The sequence below is a fragment of the Narcine bancroftii genome, chromosome 3 (assembly GCF_036971445.1).
Source record: "Narcine bancroftii isolate sNarBan1 chromosome 3, sNarBan1.hap1, whole genome shotgun sequence".
Lineage (NCBI taxonomy): Eukaryota > Metazoa > Chordata > Chondrichthyes > Torpediniformes > Narcinidae > Narcine > Narcine bancroftii.
Window position 1 is genome coordinate 18766399 of NC_091471.1, and position 26596 is coordinate 18792994.

General features: G+C 42.4%; 1 protein-coding gene across 1 annotated transcript in view; it reads left to right on the forward strand.

Moving 5' to 3' along the window:
• suclg1 (succinate-CoA ligase GDP/ADP-forming subunit alph) overlaps positions 1-25470 on the forward strand; it is a 129617-nt gene extending 104147 nt beyond the window's left edge. Inside the window, exon 9 of the mRNA XM_069923541.1 lies at positions 25255-25470. Within this exon, the coding sequence (XP_069779642.1) occupies positions 25255-25281 (27 nt within the window). The 3' untranslated portion in view covers positions 25282-25470. The remainder of the gene's footprint in view (positions 1-25254) is intronic.
• The last annotated feature ends 1126 nt before the right edge of the window (positions 25471-26596 follow it).

A 26596-nucleotide genomic window follows, 5' to 3' on the forward strand; every position in this document is an offset into this window, starting at 1 on the left:
ATGGGGGAGCGCTGAGACTTGGTTGATAACGAATGGGACATGCATGAGATTGTGTGGAGCCAGCAGGAAGATGGCATTGAGGTTTAGACTTTGGTGTCAAGGTTCTATTCTTATACTCCATGCAGAAGATGACCCCTGATTTTGAGGTGACATTTTTAAGTTTTGAAGATTGTCCTATATGCCAGCATATACAGTACCTTTCCAGAGAGAATCTATTTGCTATTTCAATTAAGATGCAGTCTTTGGATGCTTTCTGGATTGAGTCTTTTATTGGGAAGATATGTGCATGGTAGTAGGCTCAGGTGCTGGAGAAGCTCGGCAGATCACAAAGAATCTATAGAATCTAAGAGGCAGTCGGCAATTCAGGCTTGAGCCCTTCTTCTGGAGGGCTGTAAAACAGGAACACCCCTGAATGAACGCGGAGGTGTGAAGGCAAAGGGGGAGGAATCTAGGCACAGGTGAGGAACAGGTAAGAAGTGGATGCGGGTTGGGGGGGGTAGAAGCTGTGAAGTGATGGAGCAGTGGGCTAAGAAAGCTCTCATTGGAAAAGGGGTGGGGTGCTGGAGGAAGGGAGACAGAGATGAGGAGAAGGGGTTATCAGGCACTTTGAGCCCACACCATTAAGGTGGAGTGAATCTTTCCTTGCCAGAATTTATGCTCCAATATAATCTAACACCTTCAAAACTGGTTTTGAATTTAAAGGAAATATTGCTCTTTTATAAAGGTCCACTGAAAAAAATCTAAATTCTTATTCTTGCTGTTCCTTAACTATGTTTTAAAAGAAAATCATAGTGGAGTACAACTGAAAATAGCTTCAAGTACAATCTGTTTCCAGCCTTCAACATTTCAAGAAAATGATTTTGGAGTTCAAATTTAAAACACAACAACAATTATTCCTGGACTTGCTGTGCTCTGCCTCATCTAAGCTTAGTACTGTAATGATGTGTTCATCTCACTGCTTAGTTTATCTTGCCCAGCTGCTTTCCATCCTGCCTAGCTGTAACACACCTCTTTTCTGTGTGCAGCCTCCTTTCACTGTGGTGTCACTCTCACTGGCATGTTTCTTCTGCCTGGCAGTTCTGTTCACAGCAGTGCTCTGCATGTGGCTTTGCATGGCAGGCTGTTGCTTTCCTCTCCTCAGTAGCGTTCTACAAAGCAGCCTGATGTACTGTCATCGTCTGCTCCTGGGCAACTTGATATGCAACCCCACTGGCTTTCCCTGCTGTTTAGAAATGAAGACTGAGTTAACTGAAGTCTGCTGCAGTTTCAGCAAGAAATACCAGAGACACTGAAAGTTAGTATGCAGACCCTTGCATTTTTGCTCGATCTTGCTTCAGCTTCAGTCATTTCAGGGGCAAAAGAGTTGCCGTATCTATCTTGGAGTCTTTCCAAGCCTTGTTGAACCTACACAGCGTTTAGTTTTTAAAACATTTCGAAATTGAAACTCAAGATACATTTCCAGTCTTAAACATGATTTCAGAGTACACCTAGAAAGGAGTTTTTTTTTGTTGTTGTAACGTTTATCAGTTTGATGTGAAGTATTGATTTTGCTGCCCTGGTCACTCCCTTGAGATTTCAGGAATATCGGGAAGTTGTTTTGATGTGTGAATAGTTAAGTACCCAACTCTCAACAGCCATCTATCACAATGTTCTGGCTTCATTTTCCCACCTGTAATCATTTCAGCTGGGATGCTTGACTTCTAACCACAACCATCTTTCTTTGTGCAAAATAAGACTCTTTGATTATAGCTACCTTCTTCCCCCTACCACTTCTCATCTTTTTTCTCTTCTACCTTCTCACATATATCCCCCCCCCCCTCACTTTGAAGTCTTGCCAGTTAGACCTTACTACTCCCCCTGCCCCTTCTGCTCTCCTCCCATCTTTTTATTCAGGCGTCCACCTGTTTTTGCTCATACTTGATGAAGGGCCCAGGCCTGAAATGTTGGTTACGCTTTACTTTCTATGGATCCTGCGTGACCTGCTGAGTTTCTTTAGTAAGTTTGTGTATTCCACTCTACCCCAGCATCTGCAGACTTAAATCTTCACTTCCTGTTGACTTCAGGTTGCCTTGACGGTCAAATGCTGCCTTGAAGTCAGCACTTTGTTCCCTATTTGGACCAAGGTAGTGATGAGGTTTTGATGGGTGATGAGATGAGTAGATGCTTCCTGATGGAACCAGTTAGTTGATGATGAAGAATAGTCTTATTGGGCAGAAATTATCTGACTTGGATTTGTCATGCTATGTGTGAACCAGACAACTCTAAGTTATTTTCCCCCTGGTCAATAGACGCCCTTCTTTCAACTATGAAGCTTGCCCAAGGTGCAACTTATTCTAGAGCGTAAATCTTCAGTACTAAAGTAAGAGAGAAGGAAAACACGAATGTCTGCAGACACCATGGTTGAAGTAAAAACACAATCCTGGAGAAACTCAGCAGTCAAACAGTGCACTTTATATAGCAAAGATAAAGATACACAATGAACATTTCTTTCTTTATTTTTAGACATACAGCACAGTAACAGGCCATTTTGGCCCACGAGTCCATGCCACCCAATTGGCCGGTATGTTTTAAAAGTTGGGAGGGAACTGGAGCTCTCGGGGGAAAACCCACACAATACAGGGAGAACTACAGTACTAAAGTTGAAATGTGTGTGGTTCAATAGTCTTGGCTGGATACAATGCTCTCAACCATTGAAGAAGCCATTTCTACAGGCCAGATCTCATGATCTTGACAAGCACCTGCTGCGTTTATCGGATTTTACTATTTTTCTCCATGGTGAAGTAATCTGAGTCCCTGCCTGAAGCAAAATTATTCTATTTATATCTCCTTTCACTTCTTGCTCATCTGCCTTGCTTGATCTTTACTCACTTGTTTAAATTGATATTTTTTGGCTGCAGCTGTGATCATTGGACTATGATGAGTTCACTTCAATAACTCACTTATTTTAAAGTGACAAGAAATAGGGGCTGTAGTCTATCTTGCTACTACAGTATAATTCTGATTATCCAAAATGGTCAGGACTGGGCCTATTTCAGATAAATTATATTTTCGGATAACTGGTCATCTTTTAAAAAACAGCCCAGTAGCAACAGCAATGACAATGGAAGACTTTTAAACCGTGAAATAATGTTTACTTCTCACCAAAAAAAAACAACCTGAACAAAATAGAATAAATCCAACACCAAAAACTAAAAATTCTACTGAGAGGTTTTTCCAAAATTCCAAAATTTTTTCAACCTGTGACATCACTTCGGCTCTGAAAATATTTCAGATAACTGAGGATTTCTGATTGCTTTGGGTATCCTCATTTATCCAAAATTTTTTGGGGGAGAAATGACGTTATTTAGGCTTCAAATAATCCAAAAAAAATTTTGGAGCCGAACAGATGTCACTTCCGTGTCCAAATTTTTGGTACTGTATTTCCACTTTCATTTTCATTTACCAAGATCAGCAGTTCTCCACCTTCCCCACCCCCACCACCCCCACCCGCAATCACATGGCACCTCAAATAAACCCCTACTAACTACAGAGCACCTATGGCCTCCTATGGGATAAAGTGGTATATGAATGGAAAGAAAAAGTTTGAGAACCTTTGACCGAGATCATGGTCTTTGACTGCTGCTCTACCTTTCTCCTGATCACTGTGGCACAAAAAATCTATTTTTCTCCTGTCTGTAATATGGCTCAACATTTGCATGTCTCGGAGAGAGAATTTCATACATTCCTATCCATCAAAGAAGACCTCATAGCGTCATTTCCATTTCATGCCTTTAGACAAAGCCTAGCTTACCACTGTTGTGGTCTTTCATGGCTTGGTTCAGCATCATGCTGAAGAAGATTGAAAAGAGGTTTGGTGCCAGAACACAGCCTTGCTTCACGCCATTGTTAATGGAGAAGGGTTCAGAGAGCTCATTGCTGTATCTGACCCGACCTTGTTGGTTTTCGTGCAGTTGGATAATCATGTTGAGGAACTTTGGGGGACATCCGATGCGCTCTAGTATTTGCCAAAGCCCTTTCCTGCTCACGGTGTCGAAGGCTTTGGTGAGGTCAACAAAGGTGATGTAGAGTCCTTTGTTTTGTTCTCTGCATTTTTCTTGGAGCTGCCTGAGGGCAAAGACCATGTCAGTAGTTCCTCTGTTTGCGCGAAAGCCGCACTGTGATTCTGGGAGAATATTCTCGGCGACACTAGGTATTATTCTATTTAGTAGAAGACGCTGTTTACATCCGGTACCGCACGGATGGCAGTCTCTTCAATCTGAGGCGCCTGCAAGCTCACACCAAGACACAAGAGAAACTTGTCCGTGAACTACTCTTTGCAGACGATGCTGCTTTAGTTGCCCATTCAGAGCCAGCTCTTCAGCGCTTGACGTCCTGCTTTGCGGAAACTGCCAAAATGTTTGGCCTGGAAGTCATCCTGAAGAAAACTGAGGTCCTCCATCAGCCAGCTCCCCACCATGATTACCAGCCCCCCCACATCTCCATCGGGCACACAAAACTCAAAACGGTCAACCAGTTTACCTATCTCGGCTGCACCATTTCATCAGATGCAAGGATCGACAATGAGATAGACAACAGACTCGCCAAGGCAAATAGCGCCTTTGGAAGACTACACAAAAGAGTCTGGAAAAACAACCAATTGAAAAACCTCACAAAGATAAGCGTATACAGAGCCGTTGTCATACCCACACTCCTGTTCGGCTCCGAATCATGGGTCCTCTACCGGCACCACCTACGGCTCCTAGAACGCTTCCACCAGCGTTGTCTCCGCTCCATCCTCAACATCCATTGGAGCGCTTACATCCCTAACGTCGAAGTACTCGAGATGGCAGAGGTCGACAGCATCGAGTCCACACTGCTGAAGATCCAGCTGCGCTGGATGGGTCACGTCTCCAGAATGGAGGACCATCGCCTTCCCAAGATCGTGTTATATGGCGAGCTCTCCACTGGCCACCGTGACAGAGGTGCACCAAAGAAAAGGTACAAGGACTGCCTAAAGAAATCTCTTGGTGCCTGCCACATTGACCACCGCCAGTGGGCTGATATCGCCTCAAACCGTGCATCTTGGCGCCTCACAGTTTGGCGGGCAGCAACCTCCTTTGAAGAAGACCGCAGAGCCTACCTCACTGACAAAAGGCAAAGGAGGAAAAACCCAACACCCAACCCCAACCCACCAATTTTCCCCTGCAACCGCTGCAATCGTGTCTGCCTGTCCCGCAACGGACTTGTCAGCCACAAACGAGCCTGCAGCTGACGTGGACTTTTTACCCCCTCCATAAATCTTCGTCCGCGAAGCCAAGCCAAAGAAAAGCTTACCACTGCATTGTGATTTTGAAACAATGTACCACCATTACCTTTAAAATAAAAACCTTAAAGCAAATGGGAGAACCCTCAGCACAATTTCAAAGCTACCACTGCTTCTTCCACTATCCTGGCTAGTATTCCTCTCGTATTCAACACACATCATCCAAATAATTGGAGATTTACCTCCATTGCTGTTGTGTGTTTTTGTGGTGCACACGTAAGTTGTTGGGAGTTTTATATAAGATATTAAGAGCTGGATTTTTTAAGTAATTCTTACCTTACAGAGCAATTTAGATCATCCTGAAAGTGATTTTATTTGAATACGAATATGCTTTTGACATCAGTTTCTCTTACAGTCTCTTATAATATCCATTTTCAATATGCACACAAAGTAATAGTCAAGTGTAGCAGAATTTCATCTAGCTCATCGTGTCTTAGCCTAGCTGTGTGCTAGGCTGCATACAAACTCAGTTAGTGGTGGGCAAATCAATGGATAACATTGTTTCACTCTAAACAAATTAACTCACTATTAACTTGTAGTATTGACAGTGCGTGAGGTTATTGATGGAAAAGTGCATTGAGATTAGAAGAGTCTGTCGAACAGATGCTTTTGGCAAACAGCACGGTAACAGGCTCTTCCAGCCCAAGAGCCCGTGTTACCCAATTACACCCAATTAACCTACAACCCCAGTACATTTTGAAGGGAGGGAGGAAACTGGAGCACCATGCAGACACGGGGACACCATACAAACGCCTCATAGACAGTGCCAGATTTGTATCCAGGCCACTGCCACTGTAATAGCTATGCTCACTATACCATCCAGGATGTTGGAAACGATTAAAGAGTTGTTTTCAAAAGGTTTGCTTTGTGTTCCTTCAGGAAGACCCAGCCACAATGGGCCAAATGCTCACCTCCTGGTTGGAGGGATTTTGAGATTTTCTCAGGCAACCATCAGGATTTCAGCTGAATTAAACCATGGATTTAATAATGGGAGCTTCTAGCCTGCCTGTCTCTTCTGTTTGATGTGAAATTTTGATTTGTTGTGCTGCATTTTCAGGCTGGCTTCGCTCAATAAAATCAGTTAGTAACTGTTGTGATCTGAAGGTATCGATGGCCAATTCGGAGAACGGAAGTTCAGACTTCATCTGCACTGGAACAGCTCTCTGTATCACTCTTCCATCTTTTTAGAATTAGTTTTGCTTTATTATTTACCCATGATTGTTCCCATTCCATCCTGTTTGTTCCCATTTCATCGTCTTAGATTGTCATATCAATGGGCATTAAAAGATGAACACCAGCCTGCTCATGCAGCTGTTACTGCCGGCACTTCAACAGGTGATGGTTAATTTCAGCTTAGTTGATATTCAATCCTACTTGGGATCTTGGTGGGCTTCCTAGCTTTGAAACAAAGATTTAATTCTAGCTGCTTAGAGCAAGCTTTGGCTTCATTCAGTCATCATTGAACATTTTAATTGAATTGGACAGTGCAAAATAAAATCCTTGAAACTGATGATATGCATTTTCAAAGTCGTGCATCTTCAGCGTGACCTGGGGTGGGATGGGGTGGGGGGTAGGTGGTGCAGAGATGACCAGGATAAAGTGTGTCTTTTAATACAGTAAAATCTCCGTTATCTGGAATTCAAGCAACCGGCAGCCTCAAACAACTGGCTATATATCATGGAAAATAAATAGGTTAATAATTACATTGTTCACCAATCCATGCAACATGTAGTCTCAAGCAACCAGAAAATTGACTTATCCAGCATCTACCAATCCCCATAGATGCCGGGTACCAGGGCCTTTACTGTATGTTGACTTCTTTCCCAAGCCAATGGGAAAAATAGATAGAATTGATGGAAAGGAGAATCAACTGAGCATGGCGACGCACCTGTTTGTAGCAACGAACCGGCCCCGCTTATCACGCATAGTCAGTGGGCGGCGATGGCAAAGATAGTGTCGCAGGATTCTCTCTTCCGGTCCAGATCGGAAGGTCGCCAATGCACTTGCATCATTGTGACACGAGTACCGGAACGCAGGGGGTGGAACCGGAGACGGGCTTAAAGGCCACAGAGAGGAATTCTAAGTAAAGCAGTTGTGATACTCGAGCTCTCAGCCTGTTGCCTCAGTCTTTTCGCTGCGCTCGCTCACAACTCACTACATTGGTGACCCCAAAGTGTCTCCAAGTCCTGAAGGCTCAGCACAATGGTATCTGCAGCCACAGGGACCATCGCATTGAAGCTGCCAACACTCTGAACGAACAGGCCCTGCACTTGGTTCGGCCAAGTGGACGGAGGCCCAGTTCCAGATCAAACTGATAACCTCCGATTCGACGAGATACTGCTACGTTGTCAGCTCGCTCGACCAGGAAGCCACCTCACAAGTCGATGACCTCATCCAGGCACCGCCAGAGGAAAGTAAATCCATGTCTCTTAAAAACCTCCTCATTAGCATGTACGGCCTCTCATGATGCTAGAGGGCTGCCAAGCTCTTTCACTTGAACAGCTCAGGTGATAGAACCCCCATGGACAAGATGCTCACAACTAGCAGAAGGGCACAGTTCCTGCCTCATGTTCGAGCAGGAGTTCCTCGATCAGAAGCCCAAAGACTCTTGACGCAGATTTCAGCAAACCCACGCAAGGTTGCGGCATGAGCTGACGTTCTCTACTGTTCCAAGTGTGATGCCATAGACTCAAGTTAACCACATTACATGGTTGCCGCCAAAAACAATGCCAAGTCCAATCCACCATGTGAGCAGGTCCCGCCCTGCCAGAGAGCAGAAAGGCCCGATCCAAAATGGTGCTTCTGCCATCAGCATTGGGGTGCGACAGCATGCAGGTGCTGCCAGCCATGCTCGTTCCTGGGAAACAATGGGGCCAATCACCGTTAGTGGCTGTGGTGGCTGGCCAACTGAACAGCCTTCTTCTGGGTCAGGATCTCAGGCTCCTCGAGACACGCATGAGACCTCCAGGGTCCATCCCTACGCGTTGCTAACAACATTACCATCAAAACCTTTGGCAAGAGGCAAATTCCTGTACATTTTGGCGACACCACCCCTATTTGACATATATACGGAAAACACAATGTTGTCGCTGATGCACTCTCCAGGCCAGTGGTCAACGCAATGGCTCAGGGCATCAACTACCACGATCTGGCTCACGTCCAGTAAGATGACCCTGAGATACTCAGCTTCAGAACTGCTGTCCCAGGATTGCAGCTCCAAGACCTCCCACTTAACACCAAGAGAACTTTGCTCCTCTGTGACGTCTCCACAAGCCAACCCCGACCTCCAGACCCCGCCCAATGGAGGAGAATGATTATCGACATAATGTATGGTTTGTCGCACCACTCCATCCGCACAACAGGGTGGCTGGTGTCCGCAAAATTTCTTTGGCACTCCCTTCGTAAACAGATCACAGAGTGGGCATAAACCTGCACAGACGGCCAATCTGCCAAGATCCAGCAGCTCACCAAGTCCAGCAGTTTGACACCCCAACCTTCAGGTTCCAGTACGTCCACCTCGACATACTCAGGTCCTTGCCAGTCTCCCAAGGGTTGCGCTATCTGCTGACGGTGGGCAGGTTAACTCATTGGCCAGAGGTTGCGAGACAAACTGGGCTCCCTTGCACTACCGCTGCCATCGCTACATGGTCAACTGCCCTGCAACTACCCCCCAGACTTGTCCTCCTGTGAGTATGTATTCATGAGAAGGGGCATGCACAGGACTCCCCTTCAGCGACCTTATGAAGGACCATACAAGATGCTGCAAAGAAACACATCCACGTTCACTCTTGACGTTGGGGGCAAGGAGCAGTTATTCACACTGGACGGTTTGAAATCAGCCCACCTGGACTTGTTCCAACCAGTACAGTTCCCCCCACCTATACTTAGGGGTCAGCCACCGAAACAGCACACCTCACTCGACGCATCGCAAGGGGGGAGGGTGCTTGTATGGTGACGCACATGTTTGTAGCAGCGAACCAGTCCCACTTGTCGTGCCCGGTCAGCAGGGCAGCCACGGCAAAGATGGAGTTGCGGGATCGTCTCTTCCGGTCCAGTTCAGAAGGGCGCCTGCGCACTTACGTCATTGTGATGTAAGTGCCGGAAAGTAGGGGGTGGAACCAGAGACGGGCTTAAAGCGTAGAATTCAAGTTAAAGCAGTTGTGATACTCGAGCTCCCAGCCTGTTGCCTCAGTCTTTTCTCTGCACTCGCTCACAACCTGCTACACGAGCTGCATTCACTCAGTCATTTCTGATAGTCTTGGGTGAAGCAGCTCTGTCTGTGCATTATAAAACATGGATGTTGTTTATCAGCACAGCAGCCTCTTTTGTTTTCACCGTTAAATCACTGTTCAAAATTAATTTCCACAGCCCTAATTTTTTTCTAGTCATAATTGTTTTTGTAAAGCTGGCTTTTGACTTTAGTCAAAGATTAGGCTTGACAACAGGTCTACTAAAATGCAAGTTCAGTACTTGCAAATACCACTGAGTGGCAGCAATGCACAGCATATGAGAGTTTCTTTGCGTCTGTTATTATAAAGACGACCTTAATAGTGAGACAGCATATCATGGTGTTGAAGCGGCGACATAGATCTGTTCCAATCGTAGCAACAGGTCTACGGCAAATGCCATCTCACTGGCTCGACACAAAGCCCTGGAAAGCCTGGACAGCAAAAGATGCTTACATCAGGGTGCTCTTTATCAACTACAGTTCAGCATTAACACCGTCATCCCCTCAAAATTGATCAGCAAACTCCAAGACTGGGACTCAACACTCCACTGTGTAATTGGATCCGCATTTCCAGACCACAATCAGTAAGGATTGGTTAAAAACATCTCCTCCATAAGCTTGATCAGTAGTGGAGCACAACAGTCCTGTGTTCTTAGCCCCTTGCTCTGCTCGCTCTGCACCTATGACTTTGTGGCTCAGTATGACAGCAATACCATCTACAAATTTGTTGTCGATGTCATGGTAGTGGGTTGTATAAAAAGTAATAATGAGACAGCATAGAGGAGGGAGATTGAAAAGTTGGCTGAATGGTGCACCAATGTCACCAAAACCAAGGAGCTGTTTGTTGACTTCAGGAGGGGAAAACCAGAGGTATACAATCCACTGATCATAGGGGAATCAGAGGTGGAGAAGGTTAGCAAATTTAAGTTCTTGGGAGCCACTATCTTGGAGGATCTTTCCTAGAGCTACCACACATATGGTATCGTGAAGAAAGCACATCTACTTCATCAGGAGTTTGAGGAGGTTGGGCATGACATTAGAAAACCTGGCAAATTTCTACAGAAGAGTGTGGAAAGTGTGCTGTCTGGCTGCATCACAGTCTGGTATTGGGACACCAATCCCACTGAGTGGAAAGCCTTCCAAAAGGTAGTGGACACAACCCAGGACATCACAGGCAAAACCCTCCCCACCATTTAGAACATCTACAGGGAACACTGCCATTGAAGAGCAGCATCAATCGTCACGGATCCACACCATCCAGCGCACGCTCCGTTCTCACTGCTACCATCAGGGAAGAGATAAGATTCACACCACTAGGTTCAGGAACAGCTGCTAGCCCTCTCCCATTAAACTCTTCAACAACAAACTCTATCAGGGACCCATTTAAGGACTCTTTGCACTTTATTGATTTTATTTCTCTCGTATTGCATAGTCAGTTTGTTTACATTACTTTATTTGTTTACATGTGTATGTTGAGTCATTTTTATGGCTCTGCCAATTAAGTGGTAATTCTGCCTCCCCCGCAGGAAAAAGAATCTCAGGATTGTACGTGATGTCATGTATGTACAATAAATGGATAGAAAATTGGCTTCATGGAATAAATCAGAGGATGATGGTGGAGGATTGTTTTTTGGAAGGGGAGCCTGTGACTAGTGGTGCGCCACAGAGTTCAGTTCTGGGCCCATTGCTGTTTGTCATCAATATTAATTATTTAGATGAAAACGTGTGTGGCACAATTAGCAAGTTTATGGATGACACTGATATTGTAGGTAGTGAAGAATGTTGCCAAAGATTGCAGCAGAACCATGATCGGTTGGGCAAGTGAGCAGACGAATGGTTGATGGATTATAATACGAAGAAATAGAAGGTGTTGCATTTTGGGAAATGTAACATGGATAGGACCTACACAGTGAACAGTAGAGATCTGGGGACTGTTGTAGAGCAGAGGGGTGTCATGGAATATAGGTATTGAAGTGGAGGCACAGGTAGGAAGGGTGGTTAAAAACTTGAATCCATGAGACTATTGCGTATAAAAGTTGGGAGATCATGTTGCAGTTGTATAAGGTGTATTTGAGGCCCCATTTGGGGTATTCTGTTCCATTTTAGTCACCATGCTGCAGGAAAGACCTGAAGCTGGAGAAAGAACGGAGAAGAGTTTGGATGATGTTGCCAGTACTCACGGCCTCAGCTACAGGGGGTAGTTTTGCAGGCTTGGGCTTTGTTCCTTGAAGTGCTGGAAGGATGAGGGGTGATCTCTTAGGAGTGTACAAGACCATGAGAAAAATCAATCTGGTGAATGCGGAAAGTATTTTTGCCCAGCGTAGGGGAATCAATAAGCAGAGAACGTGAGCTTAAGGTGAGGCAGGAGAGATTTAATAGCAAAATGAGATGCAACTTTTCTTTACACGGGGGGAGAAATCTTGCAAGTGCAGAATCTGCATGTTCCCATTAGGATTAAAGTTACCAGGCAGAGGGAACCCTAATTTTCAAGGGATATTGGAGATCTGGTTAAGAAAAAGAGGGAGATATATAGCAAGTGTAGGCAACAAGGCACTTGAAGAGTATGAAAAGAGCAAGAAGGTAATCAAGAAAGAAATCAGGAAGGCAAAAAGGAGACATGAGGCTGCTCTGGTGGATAATATGGAGGTAAAACCCGAAGGATAGTAAGGGACAAAAGTGGTCCCCTAGAGGATCCGAGTGGTCAACTATGTGTGGAGCCGCATGGAATGGGGAGATCTTAAATGTTTTTTTTGCATCAGTATTTACTCAGGAAACTGGCGTAGTGTATAAGGAAGGAAGGGAAACAGACAGAAGAATTATTGAACAGATGAAGTTTAAGGAAGAGGAGGTTCTTGCTGCCTCACTGCGAATAAAGGCAGATAAATCACCTGGGCTGGATCTGATATTCCCTCGGACCTTGAGGAAGACTAGAGTAGAAATTTCAGGGGCCATGGCAGATATATTCAAAATGTTCTTAGCCACGGGTGATGTTCCAGAGGATTGGAGGGTAGCTCATGTTGTCCCATTGTTTAAAAAGGGCTCCAAAGATAAATAAGGTAGTTATAGGGCTGGTGAGCCTGACATCAGCGGTGGATAAATTGTTGGAGGGAGTTCTGAGAGACAGAATATCTAGGTATTTGGACAGTCATGGGGTGATTAAGGATAGTCGGCGTGGCTTTGTGCGTGGTAGTTCGTGTTTAATGAATCTTGCAGAGTTTTTCGAGGAGGTTAGCAGGAAGGTAGATGAAGGAAGGGCTGTGGATGTTGACTACATGGACATGAGTGAATTTGAGGATAGGTTGTAAACTGGATTTGAAATTGGCTGGTTGGGAGAAGACAGAGAGGTAGTGGATGGTTGCTTCTCAGACTGGAGGCCTGTGACTAATGGTGTGCCTCAGGGATCAGGGCTAGGACCATTGTTGTTTGTTGTATCTGGATGATAATTTGGTGAATTGGATCAGCATGTTTGCTGATGACACGCAGATAGGAGATGTTGTGGACAGAGAGGAAGATTTTCAAAGCTTGCCGAGGAATGTGGACCAGCTAGGAGAATGGGCCAAAAAATGGCAGATGGAGTTTAATGTAGACAAGTATGAGGTGAATCATTTTGGAAGGGCAAACCAAGGTAGGAGATATATAGTAACTGATCGGGCACTGAAGAGCGTGGAGGAGCAGAGAGCGCTGGGAATACAAATACATTATTCCTGAAGGGGTTGTCGCATATGGACAGGGTTATAAAGAAAGCTTTTGGTATCTTACCTTTTATAAATCAAAGTATTGACTATAGGAGTTGAGACGTTATGGTTGAAGTTGTTTAAGACATTGGTGAGGCCAAATTTGGAATATTGTATGCAGTTTTGGATACCTAACTACAGGAAAGATATCAATAAGATTGAACGAGTTCACAGAAGATTTGCTAGGATGTTGCCGGGTCTTTAGGAGTTGAGTTACAGGGTAAGATTAAACAAGTTAGGACTTTATTCCTTGGAGCGAAGAAGAATGAGGGAAGATTTGATAAGAGGTTTACAAAATTATGCAGGGTATAGACAAAGTAAATGTGAGTTGGCTCTTTCCACTTAGATTAGGAGAGATAAATACGAGAGGTCATGACTTTAGGTTGAAAGGGGAAAGATTTGGGGGAACATTAGTAGGAACTTCTTCACTCAGAAAATGGTGGGAGTGTGGAATGAGCTTCCATCTGATGTGATGGGTGTGGACTCAATCTTAAGTTCTATGAATAAATTGGATAGATAATGTACATGGATGGGAGAGACCTGAAGGGTTATGGACTGGGAGCAGGTCAGTGGGTCTAGGGAGATGATGGTTGGCACAGACTTGAGGATCCGAGTGGCCTGTTTTCAGTGTTGTAGCATTTTATGAGTGATAAATGCATGGAACAGGCTCTCAGAGGAGGTGGTTGAGGCAGGTACTATTGTATAATGAAAAAAATTGAAGAGAGGTTTCAAGGGATATGGGCCAAATACAGGCGGCTGGGACATTTAGAAACATAGGAGCAGGAGTAGGTCATTCGACCCTTTGAGCCTGCTCCGCCATTCAACGAAATCATGGCTAATCTTAAAGTTCAGTACCCCGTCCCCGCCTTCTCACCGTAACCTTTAATACCCTTGGGTCAGCAAGGTGGGTGGAAGGGCCTGTTTCCATGCTGTATGACTCTACAACTCCTGTTTTGATAAACAAAGACTGAAATAATGATGCAATTTCAAATTTAATCCAGTTTATTTGTATTCTCAACATAGCTAGGAGTTAAAGACTTCTAAATTCCTGACTGTTACCAGTTAGAATTTCAGTCATTTCAGCATCTGGTAACCCACAGGCCCCAGCTGTGTACAACTCTAAATTTTTTTAAAAATGCCATTTATTCTGTGCCTTTTTTATAACTTCATAATAAGGACATTTAATAGGCAGCAAGGTTAGTATAGTGGTAATGTAACGCCTTTTCAGTGCCAGCGTTTGGAATGGTGTTTGAATCTGTGCATTCTCCCCGTGCCTGCGTGAGTTTCCTCCGCACGCTCTAGTTTCTTCCCACTCTTCAAAGTGTATGGGGATTGGGTGTAACTTAGCAGCATGGTCTCGTGGGCCATAAAGGACCTGTTACGGTGCCGTATGTCAAATTTAATTTTTTTAAATTCCGTGTTATTGGGTTATGATGCCATTTTTGCATAATACAGACATGCAGCAGGATTCTGCGCAACACTCTGCAGCAGACCAAACGTGACCAATTTCTGTTTCTGTCCTGTTAATGGAAGGCAAATTATTGTCCAGGACTATAGAGAACATCTTTTCTCTTTGCTTTGAATACTGCAATTGGATCTTTTATCTGGCTGAGAAAACAGACAATGGCACAGATTATAATGCCTCATCCACCCTCCCTCAGTACCTCATTGCAGTATTCAGCCTACATCAGGCATTCCTCTCTGGTGTGACCTGAAGTATGATTTTCCAAATTGGAGGCTATTGTTAAGGTGCATCTGTACTATTTTTAAATTCCATCTTCTACTGTCAGCCACGCCTGCTTTATTAAGAAGAACAGTCGGTCCATGGCTTATTGTAATGTAATAGTGATGCCTGGATGCAAAGGGGTTTTTTTTTGAAATCTGTATTTCTATTCAGGACAGAAGCTGCATTGATCTTTTAAAAGACAATTTTTTTTGGCAAAGCATTCACTGAATGAAAAAATAATTTAAAAATAAAAGCTAACAAAATCATTGAGGACCCTTTCCACCCCCACACAGCATCTTTCAGCTGCTCTCGTCGTGGACGAGATACAGGAGTATCAGAGCCAGCTCCCCCAGGCCGAGGAACAGCTTTTTCCCTACAGGCAGTGAGAATGCTGAATGATCAAAGGAACTGCTCACGCTGACCATCCGAGACTCGGCCATTTAGAAAACAATATTTACTTAATTAATTGTATAGATGAGTACTTGTCCTGCACATGAATATGTGTTATGTCTGACGGTGCGTCTGCACATTTTGCACCGAGGACTGGTGAATGCCGTTTCATCAGGTTGTACTTGTGCGATCAGATAATAATAAGCTTGACTTGACTCGTGAAGGTAGAAGGAGGAAGAGCAGTGAGTTTTGCATTCATGATAAATCTCGGCAGATGTACAAACCACTACCAGGGATGAAAGCCGTAGGAGAGAAATAAATTTACAGATAATACACAACATGCCATAAAATACCTTAGCATCCAGCAAAGTAAATTGAAAGAAAGATTTCTGTGCTGTCTGTGGCTCTCCTACATTTTTTTTTTCTCTGTCTGCCCATGAAACTGAGCCAGAAGGGAATCTGCTGCAGCAGATTGAAGGACGGACAAATGTTTTCAGTGAATGGACGAGAATTGATTAAGAACTATAGGGTAGGCAGCATCACTTTGCTCTGTGTTTTAAATCGAACAATTAAGCAGAAGAGAACCCATTTTAGACAGAGAAACATTTTTATTGAAAGTGGGATTAATGTGCTAAATTTAAAAAAAAAACAACTCCAGGTTAAATTTATTGCAGTTGATTTTTTTTTATTTCTCGGAAGCAATTTGCATTGAGTTATTTATGATCAACAGCTGCAAGCAGAGTGCTTAAGAGCTAAGGATCGTCGTTACACAGCTGTTTTTGGAGTCTTTGCTTGATCTGTTTGCCCTGATGTGGAATTGCAGTGAATTACTTGACTTTGGATCATCAAAGCCATGTGTGAGCTCATCCATAGAAAAATTATCAAATGGTAATTGGAGCGAGGATGGTGAAATAGGAACAGGCCATTCAGCCCATCATGCTTCCACCAACCATGACCACCAATGAAACTAATCCAATCTGCCTGCACGTGGTCTATATCGTTCCATTCTATGCCTGTGCAAAGGCTTCCGAAACATTACTGTTGTACCTGCTTCTCCCAGCCCATGTGGGAGCATGTTCCAGGCACCCACTGCTCTGTGCAGGGAGGGGAATAAACTGCCACAAATCTCCTTTAAACTCTCCACCTTTCACTTTGAATCTACCTTGATGGCCCAACCTGTTTGTGCCTCTCATAATTTTATGGTTTTTTTATCAGCCCTCCCCCACCCCCTACCCTGCCCCGATACTCCAGAGGAAGTAATCCAAGTTTATCCAATCGCTCCCAGTTAATGCAAGATCTTGGGAAACCTCTTTTGCACCTTCTCCTCTCCAAAGCACCCACATCTTTCCGATTGTGCGTGTGGCAACCAGAACTGCGCACACTGCTCCAAATGTGGCCTAACTAAAAAATGTTATAACTGCAATATTACAGTGCTTCCCATCTTTTATAGACAATGTCCCGACTGATGAAATCAAACGTGCCAAATGTCTTCTCTACCCACCCTAACCTCTTGTGTTTGCCATTTTCGGAGAGCTGTGGACTTGCACCCCTAGATCCTTCCTTACTTCAATGTTCTTAGTCTTGCCTTTTACTGTATACTGTCTCTTCCAGTCAAAGACTCAAAATGCAACCGTGTCAGGATTAAACTCCAGCTGTCACTTTTGGACCCATATTTCCAACTGACCTTTATCTTGTTTTGACAACCTTCCTCTCTATCCACAGCTCTATCACTTCTAAGGTGCTTCCATCCGGTAAAGAAATATTAGTTTCAGCCAAGGATAGAAATAAGTAGAGTATCACCAACAGGTATAATCTTTTATTTATACTGGGGTTTAAAGTTTTTAATTTAAATTTAGACATACAGGACGGTTACAGGGACATTTCAGCCTTTGAATCTATGCCACCTAATTATACCCAATTGGCCTACAAGCCCCCGGTACGTTTTCAAAGCCCCGGAAAAAAAAACCCACACAGAATGTGCAAACTCCTTACAGACGGTGTGGGATTCAAAGTCCAATCCCGATCATTGTGCTAACCACTACCTAACTGTGCCATCTGGAGCATTGTCTCACCTTTGCCAGCCGTTGATTTCAAATCACCAATCATTTTCTGACGCTTCAGAAAATAAAGTCCTAACTTGTTTAACCGTCCGTCACTCAGCTTCTCCACTCCCAGCAACATCCTTATAAATCATCTCTGCTCTCCTACAATCCTATTGATATCTTTCCTGTAGTTAGGTGACCAAACTGCACTCAACTGCTATTGATTATCTGCATATCTTTCCCCACCTGCTCCCTGGAATGCCTCTATCCCTGAAATTAATTGTGTTGAAATTGTTATGTATGCATACTTTTCTCTCATTCAGCAGAAGGAAGCACAATTTATGGCTAATTTTTTTAACAGGATATAGACATCTTGGCTTGCATTGGTTACCCAGTATTGAGTGCTACCTGCACTGATTGAATGCTAGCCCATTCTAGATAGCAGATAAGTTATCATGGCTGTGGCTCAGGAGCCTAATACTGGCCAGACGAGTTAAGAATGGCAAATTTACTTCCCTGAAGAACACAGGTAAACCAGATTTTTAAAAATCTAGTGGTAGACCCAACTATTCACAGCCATCTTTAACCTCTCTCTGCTACAAGGTGACCTTCCTACCTGCTTCAAGAAGACCAATTACATCAAAACTCCTATTTGTGTTGCCACAAAGAGTATTTCCTTATACTCTTCGGAAATCTATCCAATATAGGGTCCAAAACACAGTTAAAATCTCCCCCAACCAGAATATTATTATTGGCCTGATTTAACAATAAAAAAAAATCCTCTGACGTGAACCGTTCATCATCTACATTAGGTGCATAAATATTTAACAAAGTCCATTTTTTTTTTGCAAAAATTTTACAGTTAACCATCAAAACCCTCCCAGCATTTCCCTCAAACAATTCCAATTCAAATGGAAATTTCTTATGAATTAAAATCGCAACATCCCTCGCCTTAGAATTAAAGGAAGAAGAGAACACGTGACCAAACCCCTCTCTCCTCAATTTCAAATGCTCTTTTTCGGTCAAGTGTGCTTCTTGCAAGAAAGCAATATCAACTTTAATTTTTTGCTTAATTGGGTTATTCAAACCCTGGACATTAAAAGTTGCAAAATTTAAAATTAGACATTTCTTAATCTAATAATATATTCCACTACTATAAAATAATGCTCCCCTTCTAATTCTCTTAATATTCTAACCCCCCCCTTATGTAAATGTTCCAAAAAAGGAAAAAAATACTAACAGTCCCCAAAACAAACTATTAAAAAAGTAGTAGCTCCCTAAAAATCTGGGTGTGGGAAAACCCACTAGTGGCAGATGACCAAAGGTCTCAGTGTCATCCACCACACCCCCAGTCAGACTTTCACAAAGTACTTAAACAAAAATAATCAACCCAATGATTCCAGTCCCAATGATTGTTCCGGATCTTCAATAGCAAGAAGACTTTGCGTCAATTCAGCTTTCTTCCCATTCTTTCCATGTTTTCCATTCTTCCCATTTCCATTTCCCCTCCTCTTAGGTGACAGTGATGACGATCGTCTATTTCCTCGTAAATCTGGCAATGAATTAGCAAAAATTAATACATCATGATCATTTTCAGAGAATTGAGATTGAAAGTTCCCATTAAAAACTTTCAATGCAGCTGGATAACGAAAAGCAAATGTATATCCCTTTCGCCACAATACTTATTTGGCTGAATTAAATTATCGGCGCCTTCTAATAATTTCTTGACTCATATCAGCATAGAAAAACACTCTGTTATTCTGAACCATCATTGGAGCCTAGTTTTGCCGTGCCTTCTGCACCGCCATTCGCAATATCATTTCTCGATCCTGATATTTCAAACAACGAATCAGGACTTCTCGTGGTGGTTGGCCTGGAAATGTTTTTTTCCTCAATGCTCTGTGTGCCCGATCTAACTCCAGACCATCTGAAAAAAATTCCTTGCCCAATACCTCAGGAATCCATTTCTTAAAAACTTTACCTGATCAGAACCTTCCATATCTTCTGGAAGACCTACTATTTTTACATTATTTCTTCAACTTTGATTTTCTAATGAATCAATCTTCTTCGATAGTTCCTTCTTCTGAATCCCCCAATCCAAGAAAGAATCCTCCACTTTTTCTCTATTACGCTCCACTTGGTTTTTACATTCAAAAAAAGCTTCTTCATTCTTTTTAAAATTATCCTGTACAGTGTTCACTGATTTTATACACCTACTAACATCACTTTTAACTACAGTAATATCTTGCTTCATAATACTAATCTCTTCATTTTAGTTTTCACTTCTATAAATCCTTGATTTGAATTTGGTTGATGTTTGGAGGAGATTAAAACCTATAGAGAAAGACTTTTCATTCATCTAGACATGATTCATTTTCTAGAATAGATTTTTTATTGGTTTTGGCACATTTGCAAGGTTGAATATAAAAGTCAGGTTATATCGGACCATTCCATGTTATTTTTCTCCTGTGTAAGTCCAGAGGTGGTGCAATGGAAGTTTAATTCAATGCTACTGAAGAAACCAGTTTATTACTTTTGTTAAGGAGCAGATTACTTTGTTTTTAGCTGAGAATGGGATGCTTTGAAAGCATATTTACATGGGCAAATTATTAGCTATACCACGAAAGTTAAAAAGCAATATGTGGCGGAAAGTTTAACATTGGAGGAACAAATTACTGAGTTGGAAAAGAAATTTCAGAAAGATGTTACAGAAAATAAAAAAAGTTGCTTTAACGAAGTTGAAATTACATCATAATACATTACAAACTTATTATCGATCTAAGCAACATTATTATGAATTGGGTGAGAGAGCTCATAAGGTATTAGCATGGCAGTTAAAAACGAACTATTAATGCTGTGAAAAAGAACTCAACAGTTACCTATAAACCTCAGGAAATTAATAACCAGTTTTATTCATTTTACCAGAAATTATATACTTCTGAGGGAAAGCAAGATGCTGGTTCTATTGATTCTTATTTATCTAAATTAAATTTACCTGTTTTCGGGGAGGAGGAGGTTAAAGAATTGGAAGTTCCATTCACGGATTTTGAGATTAAAGAGGCTATACCGGAGATGCCGAATGGGAAGTCATCAGGAGATGAGGGATTTTCAGTGGAATTTTATGAAGTATTTTATGAAGATTTATCCTCTGTATTTGGGGATGTATTGCAGCAAGTAACTGAGGAGCAGTTGTTACCGGAATCTTGTTCGAGTACTATAATTACAGTGATTCCTAAGAAAGATAGGGATTCATTGAAAGTATCTTCGTATAGGCCTATTTCTCTATTAAATGTAGACTATAAAATTATAGCGAAGGAGTTAGCAAATAGACTTGCCAAATACTTAACTCAGTTAGGAGTGGTAGTAAATGAAGATTATCAATCTTTATATAAATTAAATTATGTTACTTTATTAAAATGGATTTGACTAAATCGAAAGATCTTCCGTTAACATTAATTGGTCGAGTAAATTGCATTAAAATGAATATTTTTCCTCGAATCCAATATTTGTTTCAGTCAATACCATGCTTACTTTCAAAGGGTTTTTTTTTTCAGGATCTGAATAGAGCAATGCGGGAGTTTTTATGAAGGGGAAGATTAACACGGGTAGCTTTGCATAAACTTACATGGAAATATGCATTAGATGGATTGCAGTTACCTCATTTTCAAAATTATTATGAAGCAGCTCAGTTGAAATTTGTTAGTAGATGATGGATATGGACCACCCTCCGAGTTGAGCAAAGGTGGAAATGGCTTGTGTATCTGAAGTTGAGATACACCAGTTTATATTTAAGTGAAATGGGAATTTATTTTTGTTAAGAATATGGGTTAAACAAAATATGGTTTTAGGATCAAAGGGTAAATTATCAATCCAAACCCTGTTATATCATAATCAACTTATTCCTTTTTCAATGTTTTATAATCATTTAAAGAGATGGAATTCTCAGGGCATAAAGATAGTTCAGGACTATTTTGAAGAAGGCCAGTTTCTTTCCTTTAACCAATTGAGGGATAAATTTGATATATCTGTAAATTCTTTATTTGTGTATTATCAACTCAGAGCTTTGATAAAAGATAATTATGGTAAAGAAATGAATTTACCCATGTTGATGAAATTTGAGCTTTTGAATTCCTCTGTACCTAAGAAAGGTTATATTTTGGATATGTATCGATTGTTACAAGATAAACCAGACTTGGAGAAATGTAGGCTTAAATGGGAAAGTGATCACCTATATTTTTCCGGAAGATAATTGGGAGGTTATGTGTTCTGATAATGTAACTAAATTGATGAAAGTCAGATATGGAATGGTTAATTATAATTTTTTACATCAGTTATATTTGACTCCAGAGAAATTGAAAAAAATATGGGTTTAGCAATTCGGACTCTTGTTTTCGATACAGACTATGTATTGGAACTTTTTTACATGCTGTTTGGTCTTGTGTTAAAGTACAACCATTTTGGGAAGGAATTAGATTGGTTTTGGAAAAATTATTTAAGATTAAATTACCATTAGACCCGTCGATCTTTTTGTTGGGATATTTGGTCTCTTTGAAAGGATTAGGGTTGGATAAATTTCAAATTGCGTTTGTACATCTAGTGTTATCTGTAGCTCGAAAATGTGTAGCTAGTACTTGGAAAGATAATGTGGAGGTTAATATAATGCGCTGGCATAATGAGTTGAGAAATTGTATTATTATGGAAAAAAATTACATGTTATTTGCATGATAATTATTCTTTCTTTGTTAGAATGTGTTCTCCTTATTTGGAGTACATGAATTTAGAAATACTTTGAAATACTGTCTACATTCTATGCTTTATTTTTATATTTGGCTCCCCTTAAGGGAGTTGGCTGAAGAGGGAGGGAGGGTGGGTGGGTTTTTTTTATATATATAAAAATTGTTTTTTCTTTCTTCTGTTATGTTTGATTGTAAGTTGTTTAAAGTCTTTAAATAAAGTTTTCAGAAAAAAGACCAATTACAGATGCACCATTAGAAGACGCTGTTTACATCCGGTACCGCACGGATGGCAGTCTCTTCAATCTGAGGCGCCTGCAAGCTCACACCAAGACACAAGAGAAACTTGTCCGTGAACTACTCTTTGCAGATGATGCCGCTTTAGTTGCCCATTCAGAGCCAGCTCTTCAGCGCTTGACGTCCTGCTTTGCAGAAACTGCCAAAATGTTTGGCCTGGAAGTCAGCCTGAAGAAAACTGAGGTCCTCCATCAGCCAGCTCCCCACCATGATTACCAGCCCCCCCACATCTCCATCGGGCACACAAAACTCAAAACGGTCAACCAGTTTACCTATCTCGGCTGCACCATTTCATCAGATGCAAGGATCGACAATGAGATAGACAACAGACTCGCCAAGGCAAATAGCGCCTTTGGAAGACTACACAAAAGAGTCTGGAAAAACAACCAACTGAAAAACCTCACAAAGATAAGCGTATACAGAGCCGTTGTCATACCCACACTCCTGTTCGGCACCGAATCATGGGTCCTCTACCGGCACCACCTACGGCTCCTAGAACGCTTCCACCAGCGTTGTCTCCGCTCCATCCTCAACATCCATTGGAGCGCTTACATCCCTAACGTCGAAGTACTCGAGATGGCAGAGGTCGACAGCATCGAGTCCACGCTGCTGAAGATCCAGCTGCGCTGGATGGGTCACGTCTCCAGAATGGAGGACCATCGCCTTCCCAAGATCGTGTTATATGGCGAGCTCTCCACTGGCCACCGTGACAGAGGTGCACCAAAGAAAAGGTACAAGGACTGCCTAAAGAAATCTCTTGGTGCCTGCCACATTGACCACCGCCAGTGGGCTGATATCGCCTCAAACCGTGCATCTTGGCGCCTCACAGTTTGGCGGGCAGCAACCTCCTTTGAAGAAGACCGCAGAGCCTACCTCACTGACAAAAGGCAAAGGAGGAAAAACCCAACACCCAACCCCAACCAACCAATTTTCCCCTGCAACCGCTGCAATCGTGTCTGCCTGTCCTGCATCGGACTTGTCAGCCACAAACGAGCCTGCAGCTGACGTGGACTTTTTACCCCCTCCATAAATCTTCGTCCGCGAAGCCAAGCCAAAGAAAGATTAGAAGAGGTATCCTGCCTGGGTGCCTCACAGCTTGATACGAGAACTGCTCTTTTCAAGACTGCACCAAGGGCCATCACAAACCAACCTCCTGTTCTTCAGCTTCATCTCAACCTTCTGCTGACTCTGGGAAGATGCTCACATTGATGGACCTATTCTAGCATGGTCATACTTACTTCTCCCCACTTCCGTTGGCCAGAAGGTGCATGTGCTCTAAACACAAACCTTTGGATTTAAGGACAGTTTCTTTCCTGCTGCTATCAGTCTCTTAAATGGTCTTTTACTATTACCTTTCTCTGTACCCTGTATTCTTTGACTTGTAATACTGCTACGAACACTATTACATATTTATGTTTATTGGCTACTGTTTCACGACCTGCTCTGTGAGTTAACTCGTGGAAAATAAAAAAAATTACTGTGTCTCAGTCAACCTGACAGAATAATGCCGTTCAATTTATAGTCACCGTGACTGATTTAATTGCTTAAATTTAATTTACAGACACAGCTGGGGAGATGGGATTTTCAAATGTATTTATCATCTGCCCCTACAACCAAACGAAACAGCATTCTCTTTTCCTCAATGCAAAAACAGTACAAGTGCACATGCATAGAAATTATATATACACGCTCTGTGTGTGCGTGTGTGTGCGTGCGTGTGCGTGTGTGTGTGTGTGTGTGTGTGTGTGGAGAGAAAAAGAAATATCCTTCTTTCCCTCTCTATGTATATGTGTGTGTGTGTGTGAGGAGAAATGTATGTGTTGGAAATGTCTGTTAAAAGGGCAATGATATGGCAGTATTTAAAACACTGGAAAGATTTCATTGTTATACAATATCTTTTTGGAAAATGGTATGGATAAAACACTAAAGTTTATTAGTCTTAATGGGATTAATTGGATGGTGAAGAGGAAGAGGGTCTTGACATACTAAAAGAAATTAAAAGTGAATATAATCTTTTTGCAGGAAACACATCTTACACACACAAACACACACACACACACACACACACACACACACACACACACACACACACACACACACACACACACACACACAATATAGTAGAGTCTGGGAGAGTTGTTTGAGTAGTTCAACAGTCTCACTGCCCATCAGTGTCTTAGCATCAGAGAGTCTGTATACCAATCCATTCTAGATAGCAGATAAGTTATTGCTGTGGCTCAGGATCCTGATATTGGCCTTTTTTTGGGAAGTGAAGGCGAATGTTTCCCCGTATGCCTGTCAATGACTTCTAGTGCACTTAAAGCCTCCTGCGACAAAACAGCACTTGTCAGACATGAAAATTGCACCAGATAATTTTTACCTTGGTTAGTTAACCAGTTAGATTTTGAGGGACACCTTGCAGCAGAGAGGGAGGGAATTGCAGAGCTTGAGGGGTAGTCAGTGGAAGATTAAAGTGCAGATGCTCATGAGGACAGGTTTGGAGCTGTGGACAGGGAAGGATTCAAGAATTGTTCTTAATCTGCATGTAGTTCAAAATTTTGAGCAGCAGATTGGAATTGATTTATTTTTATATTTGCAATGAGCAAAGAAATTTTTGATTGTATAGTATGAGATATAGTAGAGGGGAGATGTAGTTGGGTGCAAGATGAAATACAAAAGAGACTCATGAAAATGAAATTTATATCTGATCAGGGATTGAAATGCTTCCATTTACAAGGCAATCTGAAACCTGTTTTGATTAATGAGACTGAATTATTCTTTATTTTTTATCCCTTTTCCCAGGAGTTTGAGAAGAGGAAGTTGCTGTGAATGTCGACAGAAAAGGTTTGGAAAAGACCAGAAGCTTCCTAAACGGTTCCTGAATTTGATTGTCGTCGTACCATTCATTCTGCTGGATACAACGCGTGGCTACTGAAAAAGAACAGAGCCATAAATATATGTTTTGTCCAATTGTGTACATGAGATGAAACACTCAAAATAAATAATTTTCAAAAATAACCCAGTCTTCAGATTTAATTGAAGAATTTTTCAGTACAAATTTCAGGAAGAGTAGGTTAAAACCATCCCTAACTTGCCTACCATTTGTTTGTACATTAATCTCCAATCTACCTTCTCTCCATATCCCATCTCATTTCATCATAATTCACACATTTTGGATATTACTGCAATATACAAAAGTGCTGGAGAAACTTAGTAGTCACGCAGCTTCCACAGGAAGCAAAAATATATCTCACCAATGTTTCATGTCAGAATGTGAGCAGAAAGCAGGTAGGCATGAACTAAAAGGCGGGGGAGAGGGAAGAAGGGGGAGGTGCACAGGCCAACAGAGCAGAGGTCCTAGGAGGATGTGGGTGGAAGATTTTTAAAAAAAGCTGAGGTGACACCTCCTAGCCTCCCACCTGATCCCAACTCCCCACCCTCCTCCCCTCAACACCCTCCATTGACACCCACTCTAACCCCCTACTGGGTCTTTACTGTCCCCTCTGACCTTCCCATGTTGGAGACAGAATGCTCTGACCTCTTCATCTACATCTTGAGTTTTGCAAACACCACAGTGCCAATGCCCAACTCTTTTTTTCTGTCAGCTCTGTTTCCGTGTCTACTTCTTCCACCAGGAATCTGCACCCACCCCCCATTGGAGACCCCCTTTTCCGCCTTGAGCCTTTTTTCCTCTTCTTGGACAATTCTTTCTGGTCTTCTGCCCTCTCTGGATCTTTATGTTTCCAACTGCTGCTGAGACATCAATGGTCTTGACATATTCCAATCTCACCCCTTTGAAACGTTCTGTCCTCCACTCTCTTTATACTGATCCCAACCCCACAATCAAAACCACAGACAAGGGTGGAGCTGCTGTGCTCTGGCACACTTACTGAGGCCAGATGACAGCCCTCAGACTCCTCCTCTTACCTCTCGAACAGGACCCCACCAAAATACATCAAGCCACTGTGTCGTGCACCATCCCTGACCTCACAACCTGGTCATCTCCCTCCCACAAGCTCTAACCTCATTGTTCCCCAACCCCACACTACCTGGTTCTATCTTCTACCTCAGATCAACACACTCAATTGATCCGGTACACCCATTCTTTCGGTGTGCTCGTACCCTGACAAACTGGTATCATCTT